Genomic DNA, 22080 nt, shown 5'->3' with positions numbered 1-22080 from the left:
TTGTGCTGATAGATACAAATTATGTGTGCAGCTGAGAGCAGAGGAATTTCAGTAGTTTGGAAAAATTACAGGAATGGATATTTAAAAGTATCTAAATAGGAGGTCTACCACTTTAAACATAATAGGTATCTACAAATATTTAAGAATTATATAAAAAGTGCTTAAGGTCAAACTGAAATAAAATGCCTAGACAAGTTTTAGGACCCAAGACTGACTTGCTAAAAACAATGTCTTAAGATTTTCTTCTGACTGCATGCAAATTGTTTCATCAACAGTTATGGTAATAATAGCATACATTATTTCATCATGTAATTGTATGCAATTCATGACTATTGGCTAAACTCCTAGATGAGAAAAACTAAGAACTTTATTAGTCATTGAGCTCTTTCAAGTCCACCTCTAGTTTGAGTATTCTTCAGTCCTGATGAGGATCTTGCTCTACTATATCTACCAACAGCACTGTAACACTGTTGATGATATCAACACCTGCTATTCCTATTGCAATTGTGAACAGCATTAAAATAATTTTTGTTCAAGGTACCCAATCTTCCACTACTCTGAGATGTGTACTGCTAACATATTTCAAGACAGACACTTGAAAGATCTAAAATATAATTGACATCTGGCACGGTGACTCAATTAAATACCGTGCTGAATTAATTAACTTGCTCTGTCTCATGAGCCAACAGCAGCAGGACCATATTCAGCAATGCTGCACTGTTGGAAACAATAAGCACTTTGACAGGATATTACATGTACAGGCTGCATTCAGTGCAGAGTGCAAGGGGAATAAGGAAACTCTGAATGTTACAGCTTGAATGAATCCTGTGAGGCACTGTCACATTGCAAACACTGGACAGTACAGTCAGGTAAGATACTTCTAGTTAGACACAAACATTATTTCTCAATAAAGATAGCAGTTGCAAAAATTATGATATTTACTCACATGGAGATCCCTGAATTTTTCCTTCCTTTCCTCTCTATCCAAAAAAAAAATCCACATTAAAAATATTTTCCAAAATTTTGGTGTTTATACAGTGCAATATTTGAGGTTCTCATTCAGAAAAAAAATAAAACCTGTTTTCAGCTGCTCATGTGAAAATTTGATTGAATTCTAGAGATGTGATGCTCTACCCAAATGAGATTCCCAAAGCAGATATAAATAACCTAAGAATCCCAACTCCCCTGATGAACAACAGAGAGCATGTACAAGAGTGAGATAAGTAATCAAATGTGTCAAAAAACCATAAAAAACTCAGAATCATTTTAAGAGAAAAAAAAAGATAAAAGAAAACCATGTGGAAGCTGATGCTGAAGTTTTGTTGCTTTAGCAGCATATAAAAGTTGCATCAAAAGGTTTGTATTTCTTCACATAGCATTTTAAAGTAACAAATGTAGTATTACAGGAAACATCTGGTATCTGGGAAAAAGAAAAAAAATACTTAAAATCTGAGAATAACTCAGGTTGGAAGAGATCTCTGTAGGTCATCCAGTCCAAAGTCCTGCTCAAAGCAGGGCAAACTTCAAAATCTAATGCAACTTTGAAGTTAAATTAGATAATACCTTGACTTTTTCAAGGGATGGAGCTTCTCAGGGGACAAAACAATATTTCTGAGGACTAAAATTCTGTTTACAGTAACTTTTTCAGATTTCCAAATGTGTCTATATTTATAGGCAAAACAAAAGTAAAATCTTTCAAGTTAGTAAAAACAGACTTTGTGATTTTTAATTAAACAATAAAAAGTATCTTTCCAGTTTAGTGAGAAAAAAATCCTGAAGATTTTCATCACACATCTCTGTGAACTACACTGAGAAAGCTGTTCTATCCCATTACAATCAAAAAATTGAAAGTCAGCTCTGCATACTGCTCAATTAATTAAAACTCACTATCTTAGCTAAAATAGCAATAGTGGTATTTTTCCAAATTTAAAAAGCAGTAACAGAGCTTAAAACATTCCTGAGCTATTTAGGGAAAAGCAAAGTTCTGCTAGGGCTGAGGTTATTCTACAATGCCCACCTCCCCACCCAAAAAAAAAAAAAAAAAAAAAAAAAAAAAGATATGATATGATTGTATGATTAGCTGCTGACATGTTGCAAATGCATCCTAAGAACATCTGATAAAGATGAATTTTGTAGAGAAGGGACAATCAATATCATCTCCCATCATCTCCCATACTTAAACATTATCTTCATGTTGTATCTATCTGATAAAGTGGTACATGTGGACAAAACCAAACTAGCATTTCTCTATAGTATGAACTCTGGACAGACTTTGAGCTACAACAGGACTAAGGTTTTTGTTGTGTGAAAGCTGATGAAATTAGTTATACTGGGATTTAGAAAATTATTTGAATTACAGGTGATTGTCACATATGACTTTTTATGAAAAATATTTTGAGAATGACAGGTCAATAATAAAATAGATGAAGAAAAAAAAATGAATGGAGAAAATAAGACAAGCTCAATTTTTCCAATTTTTCCTTTCTAACAATAAGGTGCTTTGACTCTGCAGTACTTCTGAAAATCTATTCTTTATTCAGGTGCCTGAATGGGAAATCTGATCTGGATTGGGAATACTGAACTCTTGGAAACTTAGACAAACTTTCCATGCCACTTTCTGCAACATTTCTTAGCACCATTTGATTAATTAATTATGCTAAAGAGTAAAAGTAGTATGATTTTAAATGTCTTCTATGCACTAGATCTATATTATACTGGGTACTCAGAAAAATATTTCACTCAAATTTTAATATGCATATTTCCAGAAAGTAACATGCATCCTATCCTGCAACCCTTAGAAAGGGAACTCCATTATATAGGCATAGATTTTTCAGGGAGGAGTTGAAGACAATAAATTCCCCTCTTTTTCTCCCATGTCCACATAATCCCTCTCTCACACTGTCCCAGATGATACATCAGCCACTCCATGCTCGTCACTCTCTTCAGGTCCTCCAAGGGCAGGACAATCCCCAGGGCTGGAGAACACTGGGAAGCTCAGTTTCTCCATTTGCAGGGCAGATATGTGCACCCCAAATGTCTGTAATCCCCTCCTGTGAAACCATCCCACAACTTTATGCTAAACACATTCAATGCAAGGTCTGTAACAGCAAACAGTGATCCAGCTGCAGATAATGCTTCCCCAGAAGTATCCCACAGGGCAATGCATGTTCCAAGACTGTTTAAACCCTTCTAGAGATATTAGTTGTTTCCTTCCTGATATTTTTAGAAAATTAATCTGAACTATACACAAATAATATTGAAGCTCAGACTCAAAACCAACACAAACAAAGATGAAATGAAGACCTAGAAATGCCATGATTTTCAGTGCACTGAAGTGTGATCAGCAAAGCATTACTTTTAAGTAAAATGGTCCACATACTTTCTGTAATCTGAATAAAAAATGAGGCTAATTGAGAATATATTATATAACAAGTGTCTTCTGGTGCTTTTCAAAAAAATGTGAATTTGATGGAAGATTTTGCTATGTTCAATTACATTAAGGCAAATTTAATTAACTTTATCTCAAAATAATGTAGTTATTTGGTTTTTGATACCTTTGCTAAATATAAATCAAGTATTCAGCAATAAATACTATGAAAAATTTAAAAAGCCCCAAAAAAATCAGGTATTACTACCAAAACACATCACCTTGGCTCAGCAAACAAGGAAGTGACATTTCCCTTCAGCAAAAGAACAAGTTAAACACCATTAACCTGTGCTCCAAATAACTTCATGCGGATGGTTGCCATAGATGAAGGAACTGGAAAAGAGCCAAACACCACTGTCCGTTCAGGCTAACAATGGCTGTTTCCAAATGCTCCGTGTGAGGAGCAGCCCAGGCTGTTCCCTGAGGAGCCTCGCACGGTGTAACAGAGTGGAGCATCTACGTACCAAGGTGTTGTTATTCAGATCCATCTTCCCAGTGAAAGGCCCCCATGTTGTCCCAACTGGAAGCTGCTGCCGGCTCTGAATCTTGCGCTCCCCGTCTTTCTGGACCACCTCCAGCTCTCCTGCAAAGAGAGGAAACCAGCAGAGGTGAGAGCACTTTCACTCGTGCCGTGCCAACCTCTCCTTGCGCCGCTTCGCGCGCGGCGTTCGCAGGGACGATATAATGAGAGTTAATTGTGCCTGTCTGAAAAAAAAAAACAACTGATCTCGTCATCCTGCAAAAGGAAAACAAATCTTTTTGCCCTTGTAATTATATTCAAATTTGGTTCAGAAAGTTCCACTCCTTTCTTGCATCTTTTCACACGCATTATAGAGTTTGAAAGCAATTTTAGTCAGAACAGCATTCCTTAAGAGTTCTTAGGAAGTGCTGAGGAGGGGGGAAATGGCAGCTGAATAGAGTCCAATAACAGCCACACCTGGTGCATTAATCTCCTTGATGCATTTTGCTGCACAAGACCACATTTTGAAGCATGCAGCACCTAAAATTTTGAGAAAAACAGCAAATAACCATAAAAAATTCACAACATCTCCAAGATACTACCAGAAGTGTTTACTGCAATTACAAAAAGGATTTTGAACTGATATTTTACAAGCAGTAGTATTTCAGAATTAAGCAAAAAATTATTTTAATTGTTAGCCTAATGTTATAAGACAAAATAAGTAAAAGCAACGGGAAAGCTGTATGATGATTTTTTTTTAAGTGCATAATGATTTTTACTGTATGATATACTTTTGAAAATAAATTTTATTTTTTAAATCAAAGACTTCAGAATTTACACTTAAAAGAGAATTTTTTGCTTTAGCTCACCTTAACTTTTCTGGATTTTCCAGCAAAGAGAAAGAATAACACAATTGATCATTCTCATGGAAAGAAACATAAAATTCAGCCACAACCTTTCCTATCCCATATTTTTTTCACTTTATTTCAAGATGAAAAAAACAGTCTGTACTCTTCCTTTCAAGCAGTGTATTCAGTAAGACTATTTTTTATCAACAAATGTTTCATTGAAAAATACAGCAACAGTTATATTTACATACACATAATTTCTATCACTTTTCTAAATAAATTCTGTTTTCAGACTTTCACAGGGATACGACGTAACAAGGACAGGCTGGTCTGTACTTTTCCTCTTAGATGTTTGACTGCTTTTTTCCATGCTCTTGCACTTCCAAGCTTTGCCTTTCCTGAAGGTAGGCAAAAAATCTGTTGTTCTCAGGAGAAGCAGAGCTCACCTCAGCTTTGCTGAAGCCATGATTTTTCATGATCTGTTTTCCATGACTGCTAAAGCCCCTTGCTCCCTTTCCACACCAAACAGATGCAACAGTGATTCCTGTCTTTTTCATCAGCACATCTCAATAACTCCACCCCAAATAAGGACAGTGCTTTTCCACAAACAGAGCAAAGTCCAACTGTGCAAGGAGTCAATTTGTCCCAGATTTAGAGCTCGTGGTTGTTGTGAAATGAACCTTGGGCTGAAGGAAGTGAGTAACTCCTCCTGGCTCACAGGCAGCCTCCACAGACTTCCCTGAGCTAAACATTCCCCTGGATTTACATTGCAGTCAGGCTGCAAAGCTTTTCCTTGTCCACAGGGGTTAATCTTGACCATCTTCCAAATAGAAGAGTTGGCTCCAGTTTCCATTTTCAAGCACAGAAATCTAAATTTCACCTCTGAGTGTTGCAGATTACAAAACTACTCTACGTAAAATTGTGCATCAGATCCTTCCTGCAAACTGGAACAAATCTAGGAAATAGAGCTGTATTGGTTTACAAAAGCTTCTCTGGATGTGGGTGAGTCCTCATCATGCTAGTGTTATGACATTTCATAAGGCAGTATGTGAGCAGGAAAGTTTATGGATTAATTATATGTAATTTACACGTGACATATATGCATCCAAACAGAAAAAAAAACCACATCCAAACAACCATAAAAGCATTTTTTCCTTCTTACAGTCACATTGTTACAAATTGTATTAGCTTCAAAAAATCTCTTTATATGTTAATTATGCAAGAGAGAAATTGCAAAGTAACATGTTTATCACTTAGCCATACTGCAGCATTTTCTCTCTACATAGAGATGAAAACTGCAGCATTTGCTTGCTTTTACACACTAAAAAACAGCCATGTCTATGGACATGTCACATTTAACTGATACCAGAGGAATCATGAGAATCTTTGAAAACCCTTTTAAAAAATAATTCAGCCTCCCTTTCTGCCACTGACATTTTTCATTTGAAAAGGGTTCAGACACAGTCAAACAGTGACTCCTTATCTGTACCTGTGGATTTACAAGCAGGCCTGTCTTTTAATGGATTAAGAACGACAAACTTAGGGCAGATCAACCAGTGATATCCAAAAAGCTACCAAAGTTTTAAGGTACACATCATTACACATTATATTTTAAATAAAATTAATAACATGAATCATACCTGATAAGCAGTTCAGATTTGAGGCAAGCATAAGAACAAGCATTTTTTTCCAAACATAATTTTTCCCTTCTGAGGATATTTCAATAAGTTACTACGGATCTTCACTCTTACTCTCTTTTGTTACAGTTCCAAGCTGTAGTTCAAGCAATATTCAATATATATGAACACTTTGAAATGTACTGCCTATGGGGTAACATTATGCTGAATTGTACTGAAACTGTTGTGCTTCCCCATGCACTTCGAACACCATGAAAGAGAAGTAGATTGAAGACAGGGTAGCAAAATGTTTTGATGCAAAATCTTTCTGCTTCTCTTCACTGCAGTTCTCCAAAAAAGATACATTTCTCTCTTGTCACCATGACCAGCAGCCATTTTAATGCTAGGGTGAATGTCAGGGCTGGGAAGGACAATCTCCTTGCATTTTTTGGCAAAATGAGACAATCTGATTATGCTTACACATGGAGTAGCACATTACAATTTAGTCCTTGGCAAATATTTTATTTTTTCATCTGAAAATCTTTGCTTTTTTGCAGGAAAAAAATTAACACTGGCTGCAACTTTTCCACATTCATTCACAACATTTTTCTCCTCTGAAATTCTCTGTTTGCTGAATGACACCACAACTGCAGCACACAGGGGTTCAGTCTCCCACCTGATGTAGCTGGGGCTGTCCCCTGCTGTCTGCTGACTTCCCGCAGGGATGCTGGTTTACATGCCATACCTGTGACCTGAAGTAATGTGTGACTTCAAGGGTGTTTGCTGGAAAATGAGAACCTCACCCTGTGACTCTTAATTAAAATGGTTTGAAAAATGTGTCAGCAAGACAAGATTTTCCCCTTCAGCCTCAGAGGAAGTTCAGATGTAAATCTGAAGTGCTCTCTACAGCTACCACCCCCTGCACAACTGCTCAGAATCTTCACAGATTACATCAGGAGAAGGAAGAGGATCTGAGACTTTATTGCTGTATCACCACTCACAGTAAATGTAAAGACTCAGCTGGTACTGACTCTTCACACACACTTGTCCATGGAAATTCCAACATGTGGGGAGGAAAAAAAAAAAGAAAGGATCAAAAACTGCTGCAGCTTCCTTTAATCCATGCTCAAACCCAAAGGAAGCAGAAAATTCTGTGCCAAACACTGTTAGGCGCTTCGAATAATCAGCAATCACAACACACCATCTCAGTACTGATACAACCTTCCTTCACATAGCAGCAAATTATAGCAGAACTCCTTCCTACCCCTGGAATAAAATATGTGATACACTCATAATTTCCACGCAAAATAGAGAAGCAGTTTTACTCTCTTCATTCTAGACTTGCCAGCTCTACAGTTGAAAAGGAGAGCAAGAAGTATGACAGACGCAGCACTAAGAAATATAAATAGAGAGGAAGTGATGCTCTGCTTTTAGTTTTTATGAGTAAGGTAAAAATTACTTAAGAGACATTCCATGTAGTGACATTTAATTGCCCATTCCTTACTATGGAGTAAGTGTATTTCTCTTTTTCTTTTTTTCCACCCCCCTCCCAGCTTGTTCTTCAGGAACACACTTATTTCCAGCTTGCTGAGTAAGTTTATACAAAATATTTGAGACACATAGTATGGGCTAATCAATTTTGGTAAAAGATAATGCTGTTAGTGCTGTGGGCTGTTTCTCTTATCTTGTTGATGTAGCATACTTTTAAAGTCTGTGATTACTCAAAGACTTATGATAGCTGCACTGTAAAAGAAGCCTCAAGTCATGACTCACTAGTACAGCTATAAAACATCCCATGGCTTTTAAGATACTAGGCCACCTTGGTGAATAGAAAACCAGAATGAAAGGACTCAATTTAGGATATGCATATATTGTTTCATGCATGCCACACAGTTTTCATTAAACAGAAGGTAGAGAGGTTCATTTAGTTTTGCATTCTTTTACAGCACAATCAGGATCATTTAAAAAAACTCTCCAAAAAACACAGAGTACACAGGAATCCAACATGAGCTTTTGGCCCTTAACAGGAATCTGACCAAGTCTGACTTTCAGAAAAATTCAACCATATATAGCGTTTCTGAAACAAAATAATACTGCCTTTCACCCACCTACCTACATTCTGGAATCAAAAACAAAGGAGTATATATCTGAAGGTGAATGATGAACAGCTTTGGTGGAACATAAGGAGAACTACATTCAGAAATAACTGTATCCAGATTCATAAGCATTTAACACTTCTAAGCAACTCACTGATAGCTTTGGGCAGTAGTTGTTTGTTTGTTTGTTTGTTTGTTTGTTTTTAATTGAAAATAGTTTTCTAAGTGGAGTTGGTTCAAAACAATGCGTAAGCTCTTCCTCTGCTATAATTAGAGATTGGTTATTTGATATAATGGGGCTCTACCAATTTCCACAAGCAAATGGCTCCTTCTTTGCATATTTCTAGTCCACAGCCACCTGTCTCTCTAATGAGTATTTTTGCATGGCAGAGGAATTGTGTATGTTGTAGTTTCAAACAAGGACTGCTCTGAAGTCACAGTGAGCTAGTTAAAAACGCTGGCAGAAGTTCTTAAATGCTGTCTAACCCAGAACCCAGTATCTGCTTGCCATCCTATATGCACTGGAAGAATCTGCAATTAATATCTGGCCGATGATTGCTACCATTATAACAAACTAATATGTCTATATCTGCACACAGCAACACACTGATAGTGGAGAACTATCCCATTTCCACTTCTGTGATTCTTAATAAGGTAGCTCCAATATTCAGGGTTCACACACTTGCTTGGCAGATATAAACTGCATTATTGAGATACTTCCTGTAAATTCTCCTCCCTCAATTTTCAAGTCTCTGAGACATAACACACACTAAACTACAGTTTTGAACATAAACTTGAAATACGACATTCTCTATTCAAGTACTCCAGTCAAACCCTGATAAATCAGGCTGGCCATGCAGTGATCTTATCCCTTCTGACTCTTTAATAAATCGAACCTTGTAAGTTCATGCTGTTGGAAGTTGTCACTAAATGAAATTGTGACCTTATCCGATGCGTGAACTTATCCTGCTGACAACTACATTTATTGTACGGATAAGCATAAGGGAAAAAAAGAGGCTTTCAATAATTGTGATCTTACCCATATGCAACTCTCACAGATGGGATCTTTTTGATGTTCCATTTAATGATTTGTCTATGATGAGCCTCTACTCAGAGGAAAAATAAATGTTCTTCATAGGTAAGTGGTAGGGGAACTGGTAAGCAGTATGAAAAGTGCACAAAGAGGAGTGGCTGACAGCAGAGAGTCAAAAGCTATTAGCTTAACACAAAGGGCTTTGAATTAGCTGGTAATTGCACTGGAAAAGATAACATAATGGAAATGGTCAAACAGCAACATTCCCTTTCCACAGGACACATTCAATAGCCCAAAACCCTGAAACAAATAACTGTGCTGCTAAGGCAGTAACCCAAAATATGCAGTGCTATGGCACTTCATGATGAAGGAATAAATGAATGAATGGATGAATAAGCAAACCCTCTTCCAGCACTGACTCCATGCTTGCCTCTGCTACTGTGGAAGAATGTTGGGTAACAGACAATTCATAGAATCATCAAATAGTTTTTGGAATAGGGTTGGAAGAGGCCCTTAAAGGCAATCTAGTCCTACCTTCCTTCACCAAGCAGGGACATCTTTGATTAGATCAGGTCATTCACAGCCCTGTTCAATTCTGAATGCTTTTGGGATGGGTCACGTACCACCTTTCTGGACAACCTGTTCCAGTGTCTCACCACCTTCAATTTAAAAATCCCTGAAAATTGTAAAGCATCTCACATTACTGTGTTTGTCAGGGATTTAATACATCATGTACCTAATCCTCACAGTGGACAATAGTGTACCCATTCTGCAGTCAGTAAGCTGACTCCAGAGTGAGAAGACCTGGGTGGTGTCAGGGCACAGTCTGATTTGCAGCACTACAAGTCTATTGGCAGATATAAAAATTGTAGTTACCCTACTAGAAAGACACATACATACAAGACAAACTCACACTGAGTCCAAGCAGTAATGGACTAAATTACAGTCAATCTTTGAAAGAAATTTTATCATTTGCTTTGCTATGAAAATGGCAGTCTCAATGGTCTTGGCAAAATCAGAGGTTATTTAGGTTGCCCACAAGCAAAGGCAAAACTTAATTTTGCTTCCCAAAAGATGGTGCAGGACAGTGTCAGGACAAGACAGATAGAAGGAGGAACAGATTCAGGACTGAAAACTGAGAAAACAGCTCTGGATTGGAGTCACCCTGGAGGGAGGGTTGCTATTCTGCCACTGAGGTGGTGGAGGGCTTCTGAATATAGCAGCCTTTTTTTCTTTCCTGAAGTTATTACCACCTACAAGCAACTCCTTCCCCCAGCCCTGATCCTTCCTGTACACATCCCACTTAAAGAATGGAGTTACCCAAACCTCTTAGCCATGAGGGAAGCAGACACGAGAATAGGCCACAGGTACTTATGGCTCTAACTCACTGATCTGCTCTGCCTTTGCTTAGAAGCAGGTCCAGATAGCAAAGACCATGCAGGAGAAGCTGCCACAAGCTGCTCCATGCCTAACTCAGCTGCCTAACATCTGACAATGCTCCCACAAGGCAGCTGTGCACTCTAGGTAAGGATGACAAATGAAAAGGCTTCTCTGTTTTCTGTAACAAAAAAACTTGCTGCTCCCTACCTTTCTTTAGAGCCCTGAAAGTCAGAAGCAGAGTTTCTTTATCTCTTCTACCTGCTGCTAGTACTGCAAATGGCAGAGTGCAGGTGCTATCCTTATCTGCAACAGCACTGTCCTACAGCAGGCAATAAAGGAAGGAACGAATATTGTGAAAGTGAGGATAGGGAAAGCCTAGGCAAAGATTTTCAGAGAAAAAAAGACCACATAAGGATGGGGGGGGGGGTTGCTGGGGACAGAAATAAATTTCAGAAACAAAGCAAGAGAGAGGAAGTCGGGAAACAGCCAATTGAAGACTCCAGCTGGGTCTGATCAGGACATGAAGAAAAACCTGGAAAAAAAGGATCATAAGATATTCAAGAAAATTGGGAAGCAGAAAACTTGCCAGAGTGAGAGAAGAAACATCTATCTCCAAATCTGAAACACAAGAGAAGTGCATGAATTCCCATTTAGAATTAGAATGCAAACATTACTATTCTTTTTCAGCCAAGGCATCTGTGTTATTACAGTGCTCAATTCGTAATCTAAACCACTAAAATAAAACATATTTATTCTAGTATCCAATTTCTCAGCTGAATCTTGGCTGAACTGAAAAACTGAAGTGTGTCTAAACTGCACCCAGTGATGTGATTTCACCTGATATTTGGTCAAACCCCATTCCTACATCCATGTAGCCAGATCACCATGTTTGCAATAAAACATTTTTGAGAAAAAGTTACATTGCTGGTTATTTAGTTTACAGGAGGCTCCAGACATGCCCATGGCACTGACTGGACTAGGATATGGGAAGACAAACTGCTCCAGATTTTCAATTGAAATGCAGAACTAATTTCATTGATGCCAAGGTGCACTTGCAGCACAAGCATAGTTTTCAGAGATTATAGTTTCAAAAAAAGAGATTGACACTTCAAATTCAAATATTCTCTACTTGTAGATGCGTTTGAGATTTTTAGCACTCTATTTGTATTCAGTTACTTACATAAAATAAATACAAAAGAAAAAAGTTACTGTCTTATAGTACCTCACACTCCTGTAATCAACAGAATTTAGGAGGAATACAGGATCACATCCCAGATTAGAAAAAACATAGATCAATGGTGGTGAACAGAATCTGCACCAATTTGAAATGACAATGCAACTTCTACATTTGGGCAGAACTGGAGGGGAGGGCAATTAATTGAAAAAATGTTAATAGCACATAAATTGAGTAGCTACTAAAGAAATGGAAATGGCTAACTAAATAATAAATTTTTGTCACATATGCCATCAAAATATTTTTAAAGGTTTAACATGAACTAGAAGTACTGTATTTTCCCTGAAGTCAGAAAGGAGGGAGTACCTAATGAACATGATTCTAGAATTTCATTCACTTTTAGATTTTTATACAGCTCTATAGACTTTTCTATTATTTGAAATGTTTCACTGGACTTACAGAAACAAAAGAAAAAGAAAAAGAGACAGAAGTAGAAAGAAAAATACATTTACTCAAGATATGCTAACAATGCTAAAGGTTTGTTTCAGTTGCTTCAGAGTCAAGTTCCACATAATAGAGCAAACACTGTTTATAACAGCATCTACTCTACAGACAGAAGCAAAATAAACCCAGCCATCATGGCAAAATCCTGATCCTGCAATGAAATATGAAGAAAAGATATTTAGTTTTCAAGTCTACTAATTACAAGGACAATCTAGCCCTCTTTTTTCTAACTCCACATCTCATAAAAGAATAACATTTTTTGTTGTTTTTCTCAATAGTTTTCCATTTTTGTGTAGCTCAAAAGGTTTGTTCCTGCCTCCATGTGTTGAGGTAAACCTGAAGTAGAAGCACTTGCAAAAACACAGAAAAAAATCCCCACAGACAACCAGTGCAGCTGAAGAGCCCTCCCTGCAGTTCTCTATGGGAGGAATACTGTAAACTGCATTCTCCCATGGACAGCCCATGGTGGCAAACAGGATTCCCAATTCCACTGTGACACTGCACACACCCATTAGGCTGAGCAGGTTCTTCATCCCAGCTGCTTGTAGGTGGCACAGCTGTGTTCCCTTTCCATCAAAATACACAGGATACTGAAATGCCAGGCTTGGCAAGAGCAGGCTGACAATATTGCTGAAGGTTTTCTTGATAAGATCATCATCTGTTTATGGATACTCCTGGGTATGCTCCCCTTCCTCAGCAGAGGAACAGCAGTCCCTGATAAATGTCCCTTTGTGTGCAGATTCACCCTGATACATGCAAAAAACGTCTCAGTTCTGAGTCTGTCTGCTTTTTATTTGCTTCATATAGCTGAAATACACTTAAGGTTTATGAAGCACTGTATGTAGAACAATAGAAAGTGGGCACAACTGAAAATACATCTTACATAACTCAGATTGAAGTATTTTCTGAAATACACGCTATTCTGCATGGGAGAAAATGAAACATTTCATCATCACCTACATAAATCTTTCCCTACAAATTTTTGGAATACTTTTAGCTGGAAGATGCTCCCTTTTTTTTTAGTATTTTATTTTCAACAGTATTATTTAAACAAATATACATTGTATTTATATAAAATAAATTATAGGCAATTGCATGTTTACCAAGTATTGTTGGATTTCTTTTTTACTTGGAAAAAAAAAAAGAAAAATATCAATGCAGCCTGTGTTGCCAGTGAATGTAAAAAGCTACTGAAATTAATGAAGTATGAAGACTGAAGTATTAATATTTATGTAATGAAATATATTACATGAGCAAAAATGTTTTGAAAAGTATTCTTTTTAACTCTAAAAGCAAAGCAATGAGATCATCTGTGACCATATCTATGGTGTCTTCTCAGTTTACAGTACTTCTGCTTAGAGATAGAAGGATCTATTTTCATCTCTCATTTGTGTAACAGCAGAAAAGTTATTTGCTTTCTATCAGATATGCATACTCAGAGCTATGAAGCCACTGCTTAGACACTAATATCTAGCTAAAAGTATTTGAGCCAAAGTGCCCAAATGTCTTGCAAAATAAGCAGATGCTTTAAAATTATTTTCCTATTTCCTTTCAATGTTTCCAATAAAATTCTGAGTACAAATAAAAAGACAAAAACCTCAATAAAGATTCAAATTTATCAGTATTTAGTGTAACCATCAAAAAGATCTAGTTATTCTTGAGATTAGGAAAGTAAGAGGGAGACAGGGACAAAGGGAGATTGAATGCTATGCTCCACTGCATGCATGCAATATATAGTCACATCCATTATAAATACAATTTATATGAAAAGCAACATTATTATAAATAGAGATGAATGTAGTATAACTATAATGTACAATATCAAGATTCAAATTAATAATTCCTTTGCACTTGCTGAGGATGGCCATGCATAGCAGACACACGGCTCTGCACTGCTCCAGCACTCATGAGTTATGAGCTGATCTGCATCTTCTGTGATCAAGTACCAGCAGTGACCAGCACAGCTTTGTAACACAGTGCCAGACAGGCACTGACTGCTGGGCTGGGACACAGACCAGAGAGCCCTTCAGTGCCTCAGCCTGGACCATCACTCTGCTTCCCCATGCACCCACATCTTAGCACAGCCAAGACTTTGAAGCTGATATAAACAGTGATGCTCACTTATACAGCAGACCTGTAACTTTGAGTCAAATAAACCCTTGAACAGAGATTGAGCACAAGTCCTCTGCACTGCCTAAATCCCACTCTAAGGCTTACATAAGACTTAAGCAGAATACTGATCTTGTGGCAGCTTTCTGTACAGGAATGATCTTGACCTTCATATGAGTAAGTCTCAGGGACATCGTGTGTAAAGCATATCCCAAATTGCTTTGCCTTACCACCTCCCTTTGACAAGGGCAGGCTTTGGACACCCCACTGCTGCTTGGAGAGATGCAGGGAGCCTGAAGAGCCATGACTGGCACATGTTCTGTGGCACTAGGGTGTAGACAGACTGATTTTCTCCTGAAGACTCTTTGAGACTGACTCTTCACAGCTTACACTTTAACTCTGTAAACCTTGACTGGGAACAAGTCCACATACTCCATGGCCTTATTAGAAATTTCAGCCTAAATAAGAGACTGAGAGTCTCAGAGGAAGTCAGTGCTAGTGACAGGAGCCCTAACTTTCCCTGACAGCTGCAATCACTGCTTCTGAAAACACAATACTTAAAATAAACTCACGATTTTGAAGAAGTAGGAAAGTATTTCTGGCAAAGAGTAGTCATGAAACAGGCAGTATCAATATAATTGAAATTATATCTGGGTGACAGAATTATTTTGTATTTGAAGCCTTAAACCTGCCCCTATATTATGATGTTTTAAAAATACTAATGTCAATTTTTAGCAGCTTCCTATTATCCTGTAAGAATATAAGAAGCATAGCCTAATATTAAGTATACAGAGTTAAAAAGGGTAAGTACATACGAAATGATCATATTGAAAAAGATGCAGTTTGGAATCTTTATTCCCCTGATAATAAAATCAGCACTTTACAAAATCATATGTAATAGCATAAAAATTCTCCTAAAAATATCAGCTCCTCTCTACCTCTCCATTAAAAAATCACATACATCAATGCAAAGAGGAAATTTCTATTTTAACTGTGACAATTCCTTTGATGTACATAAATACTTTTCAACTTAACAATTCCTTTTTGATAGGCACAGACAAATTGCTGTAAAAGGCATCTTTGAGAAAGACAGTTTGATTCTACCATTTTTTCCCCATATGTTTTCATCTCAATTAACAAAGTACATTAACAGGATACACAATGCATTAGCTTAAAAGGAATAAAATATCTAGACAAACAAATTTTACTTTTACCTAACCAATGTTGCAGTTACTGGTCTAAAAAAATCAAGCCTTCCAGCATCAGAAAAAGCTTGAATTTCATACAGGAGCTGGGACCACTCTTTTTTATACTCCAGTACCTCTGTTAAAAGCCTGCTTCCTAGTCATCTCCTCTCCCCTGGACACTGCCTCCTTGGGCAGTTCAGCTGCCACTTGTCCTCCCCCTGTTGCCCTCAGTGCTCCTCCTCAGTACTGTGCTGTACCCAAGCTCTCAGTGGCTGCCTCCAACAATGTCCAGAAGCAAAAGACAGAAAAGGCACAAGCACTATGGCACATATGCTCTCCTTCACACAACTGATTTGTAACTTTCTGTCTTTCCCCTATTGATAACAAATCATCTGCCAGTCAAGCCCAAGCTGAAACTACAAACTTTCCAATTACAGCAAAAGCATTAAGTTCAGTAATCATTAAGCATAATGAAATAAAACTCCATGTTTGTAAACTTCATACTGACTTAAAGAGAATAAACATGAAAGTATTGGAAGAAATAATACTATACCTGGAGGAAAGTTGCATACTATGCTCTATGCAAGTTTTACATGTTTTCACACTTTTTGTAAACATTTGTAAGTATGATAGAATTCTAAATCAATAAGATAATTTTATATAAAACAAAATATTTATGCTTAGGTTGTAACATTAGCACCTTCATTTATTCATATGTGAGAATATATGTATAAATAAACCCACAGAGTCTTCCACTGTGCCAAATATAGCCATGGCATGTTTTTGGTATTTCTATAAGCTTATGCTGTCTTCTCCTCTTGACAGCTAATAAAAAATACTGGAAATTACTTTCTTAAATGAGAGATAGATATTCAAAAGCCAGTACCAAAGAAACTCCTATAAACAAGTAACTCAAGTCTTTGCAAATACTTTCTCATGCATATCATAATAACAGTTCAAGGAAACTATCAAATAAAGAAGATACACAGATTTCAGAAAAGGCCAGTCTTGCAGCAAACATTTAGGTTATGATCTTTGAAAGATCAGGGCTCAGTAAATTGGATCTAAGCCTTCCTCCTATGGGACTTCCAATATCACGCATAATCTCTCTGTAACTCTGGAAGTAATAACAATTCCTTTCTCCCACCTTTTATTGACTTCTCTTTTTAAATAACATGCAATCCAAAGTGGGCACTGTCACTGTGTTTGCATATAGACATACATATAAAAATGTAAAACAGATACACAGAGATAGATTAGATAGATAGATAGATAGATAGATAGATAGATAGATAGATAGATAGATAGATAGACAGACAGATGGATGGATAATCTACACAGTATCATAGTATCTAGGACTAAAAAGGATCTGCATCTGTAGAAACCAACAGCTTCTACGTGATACTGTAATCCACACAGCAAAAAAATAACATATCTTGGCATTCTGAAAGGAATGCCCTTTTCAAATATTCTGCATCTTTTTTTGTCTCTGGCAAGTAGGCTTGCAAGTGGGGGTTGATTATGTTTCTGATATGTACTCCATATCACCTTTTGGAGCAGTTAAACAAAGCTCGGACCCTGCACTCTCTGAATAACAGGACAAGACAATCAGAGAGAAAGACTGGTTTCAAATTTTGTACTTGAAGTTTGAGGTCTTTGCTTTCATTTGATTTTGGAATTTATCTTAATCCAAACACTGCATGCTTTCACTCTTGAAATTATTACAGTCAACAAATTTAGGTAGGTGAGAAAATACTTATTTATATATTGCTTTTTATCTCTTAGATACACTCAAAAAATAGGAAACCTTTGAAATGCTGAGTTCAGTTGTTCCAAAATATTATAGGTAACATGATAAAGCAAATCACTCACTCCCTTCTTACCTGCCACCAAAGTACACAGAAAACACCTTTTCTAATTTATTGTCATCTTCCTAGAAATATTTACACCAATGAAAACATTTTTAATTTGAGTGGCAGCTGACTCTTCAGTGCCATTCCAGGACAAATGTGTAATCTGTTTTTTGCATTCTTGAATCCAAACAGTTTTACAATAATGCATCATTCTTTGACTTTTTTCACAATCACCCATTTAAGCAACTCCTGACAACTAAACACTAGCACTGTATGCAAAAAAATTGCTATTCCTCCTTGCTTTGCACAAATGTAATAAAACACTCAACAGCAAATCAATGTCTACACTTTTGAATGAATATAATTATGGTAGGAAGAAGCAGGCAAATCAATATGAAGAATGTAAGTAGAACCTTTAGGTTTGCCAGTCCTTTCTTGTGGCTGCTTACATTTTGCACTTTTATAGAGTACTTAGAAAAACAAAATAATTCTGCTTGAAAGCTACAACACAGACCACACAACTATCATATCAACAGCACACTTCAGTATCCAGAAAGCTTTAAGTATTCTCAGGGAGAAACAGAGGCATCACATCTCACCTGTCCTACACCACGAGAGCTTGGTATAAATAGTGTAGAATTTAAAAGCACTACACAATAAAGATACCAGTGTCTGACAAAACCATTATTTCACTGAGAGGTATGATACTTCCCTCTGAAAGGCAATAAAAAGTAAATTCTACACTGCACTGTACATAAAGAACAGTTAAAATGAAAAATTTGTTGTATGACAACTCATGTTGTTAACAATATAGGCAGATCAAGATAAGTGGGTGGATTTGGATCATCATCAGAAGACACAAGGCCATATTTGCCAGTCTATTATGTCATGTTTCTTGAATTCATGATCCTAGGAGTGCAATAACTTTTTATGACATGATGGAGAAGTTACATTTTATACATGCTCCAAATACCCAGGCAAGATAAATGAATTAAGCTCAGTAACCATACTGTATTTTTAAGTGTTAGTGGGCAATATAGCATATGGATAATTCTGAGGTCTAAAGCATATAAATCATCATAAAATAGCAATGAAAAGCACACTGTGATTGCCAGATGACTTACATCAAATTAATCCCTACCTTTTAAAACCAAAACAGTAGGAAAATACAAGAAATATAAAAAATGATGGTAAAGAGATTGCTTGTTAAGTCAGTAGGGAGCACAGCACAAAATCACACACACTATTTCTGGAACTGATGCGAGACTTGAAATCCTGTCCTCTTCCTGAAATGGCCCATCCCATGCAGAAGAGCTATACCATTTTAGAAGCAATGGTTATTTATATTTCCTGTCAAACATTTCTACTCAAAACACAGGTAGATTTTAAAAAATTTGCAAAGAATAATTTTTAGAGAAAAATATGGTAAAGTTGTTATATGATGCCTCAGTTAAAAAACAAAACAAAACAAAACAACTTTTCTTATTTAATCAATTATTAATTTCTTTGATGAAATTGCATTTATCTTTAGTCACTGAAAATGTATACAATATTGCACATCCAAACCCATGCTTTAACAGTATGCTAATTATACAGTTCAGATGATCTGGAAAGAAATCCATTTTGCACTGATGATATAAGGGAGTGACAGTGCAATTTACATTAAGAAATGTTTTCTCATTTTTCTCAAAAATTGGTTTGCACTCAGCCGGAGAAATCTAAATTCGACCAACAGGCATCCCTCCCTGCTTCTCCATGGTTACAAAATAACATGACAATCTGAATGACGGAAAAGATGCACATAAGAATGGGTTACAAAAACTCCTCTGGACACAGGTACACAGGCAGTGAATGTTTCCTTTTGTAATCTGATTAAACAGACAATTATTGTATACAACAATATTGTAATGCTGGTAGCAGACAATTCTCAGTGACATTACTTCAAACATTTTGAATTAGGTCTTCCAAATTGTCTAAATTTTCCCCCAGGGCAGTTGGCCAGTCCACATTCCTGACTTTATGGGAAGAATTCTAACTGGAGAGGCTAACATAAAGATTCTTCTTTTGCCTAGAGCTTTGTTCACACACCTCTCTTCACTCCAAGTTTGACAGGACTGCACTATAGTGTGCTTTTGGCACACATTTTCCTGCCACTTTTATACCAAACTGTACAGGCAGAGCTTGAAAGAGAGTGATTGGTTCACTGTGATTTTCCTGTTAGTGTTCAAGGGATACAGACTGCACCCACTGGGAGATGGCACAGTGAGAATCCCAATTCCTGGCACACTGCTCTTCATCAGCCACAGACATCTAAGCACATGGAATTGGAGGCTAAAAACAGTCTTGATTTATTCATTTGATTCAGAGCTATCTTGCCAGATATATTATGAAAAAATCCATACCCATAATTTATCCTCAGACTGATACATTTCATTACACTGTGGATTCATGGGGAAACACATAAAAAAAGTTTCTCAAGTTTTTGGGATCGTGGAATTTAATAGATATAGTTGCACCAATGCTGGAATTTAGTCACATTTTCTGTAATATTTAAACTATACCAATACATAACAAGGATAAACTAATGCAGTATAATGATGTACCATAGAGAAGACTGATTAGCATTTTTTTTAGAGACAGAGCTTAAAAGAGTCTGGTATTCAAAAGTGGAGATCCAGAAATTTTCAAGATTATCAGCAATAGTGGACAGAATGAAAAAAAATCAACAAGGATGGGTGATTTCAGAAAAACATTACAGACTATCACACCAAGTACTTTTTATTTAATAAAGGATGTTTATTTAGATAGTTCAGAGTCAAACTATAACATATTTCCATCAGACAAAAACCCGACATTTTAGAACATTAATTCAGGCAACTATTTTTTCTTCAGAATACCATATTCAGGTAACCATTTTCTAGCTTTTATTTGTATTATACACATATTTCTCACAGGGAGGAATAGAACTTGAATGCCAAATTAAAACCAGCATTATTGGAAGACTTAACAATAAGTGTGAAGACAGAAGCGTGTAAGCCTGAGGATAAAATAAATCCATCATAATATAATTCCACAAAATAAAGATGAGGTTAATCTGAAACCTATGAAAATTAATATCAAGATTTTAATTGACCTCAGCAGGTTTCTGCAGCTAGGCATGTTCAGCATGATGGTTCAGTGTAATTTTGTACTGTTTCTAAAGAATGTTCACCCCACCACCAGTTCAGCCCCCTCTCAGCAGTTTATACATTTTCACTGAAAACTGAAGTGTCTGAAATTACTCTCTGCAGTGACTTCCTTCTCTGCACCAATGTTTTCAAAGGCATTTCTGAATATGCAAAAGCAAGTTTTTGCAGTTACTGTTCTTCTTTTAAATAAAAAGAAAGCCATGACGAATGTGCAACTCTGCAGTGATTTTCTCTGGAATATGTTAGGATGAAAAATTGTGGACTCTGGAAAAAAAAAAAAACATAGAGGAAATGAATGGCAATTTCAAACACACAAAAAAATTCACTACACTGGAAAATTTTCAACATTATAAAAATAAAATTTTCGAAACTATATTTTGATTTTCAGATTACTGAAAGTACTTCATAACCACAAAATGTTTGTCCAAATTAGGATACTACTGTAGCTGTTTAAATAAATTTTTCTGGAAGAAAGTGCTTGTGGTTTTTGTGCAGAAAAAGTGGTTGGTTTGTTTTCATTTTCTCCAGGAGTTCAGGAAGCCGACAGCTTAAAAGCTACTGACAGCTTAACAGGTCTTTCATTCTTGCTCCATTCCACAAAACGTAAAAGCCACCCTCAACAAAACAGTGAATTTGATCAGTATTTCAACGTAAACACTTCACTGTTTCAGGCTTCATAGTTGGAAAAAATATGATAAATTAGACTCAGTATTCCTGTCCTTGTTCATTTTCCTGGTACTATGTGCTTGAAGCTAAGGGAAGTCATAATCTTCCAGTTGGTGTATTATATTTCTTTTAATGATACAAAAGCATGTATCAGATCAGGGTAACCACCCATACTTGTCCTTGTCCCTTTGCTCCCCTCTTTTGTTTTGTTTTGTGCTATTTAGTTTTTAACAAAGAGAATTGTAAAATGTTTGCAGGAGTAGAAGAGATAGTTTTTAAAAATCTCCATTTATAATTAAGTGCCATGTTAAAGGTGATGGGAACATTAGAGACAGCACAAACATTTGAAGTGCCCCTGTCACAGCAAATGCCTTGTGATTCAGGTGTTTGACATCACATACCTGAAAGCCTCCAGCAGCTGCTTTTGAAGGCTTGCCTCTTCTCTTGCACCAGGTCTGTGAAACAGAAGGAGGGAAAAAGATGAATTCCCATCTGTAAGAAGGCCACATCACCTGCATCCAACCCCACAATGCTGACAC

At 36.7% G+C, this 22080-nt stretch overlaps 1 protein-coding gene across 2 annotated transcripts in view; it reads right to left on the bottom strand.

Annotated features, from left to right (window-relative positions):
• ZFPM2 (zinc finger protein, FOG family member 2) overlaps positions 1 to 22080 on the bottom strand; it is a 302041-nt gene that overhangs the window by 152963 nt on the left and 126998 nt on the right. For both annotated transcript variants that reach the window (XM_079300936.1, XM_079300937.1), the window contains one exon: positions 3892 to 4010. In XM_079300936.1, coding sequence (XP_079157062.1) covers positions 3892 to 4010 — 119 coding nt within the window. The remainder of the gene's footprint in view (positions 1 to 3891; positions 4011 to 22080) is intronic.

Source organism: Erithacus rubecula (genome assembly GCF_903797595.1).
Source record: "Erithacus rubecula genome assembly, chromosome: 3".
Taxonomy (NCBI): Eukaryota; Metazoa; Chordata; class Aves; order Passeriformes; family Muscicapidae; genus Erithacus; species Erithacus rubecula.
This window is presented reverse-complemented; position numbering and strand designations above follow the sequence as displayed.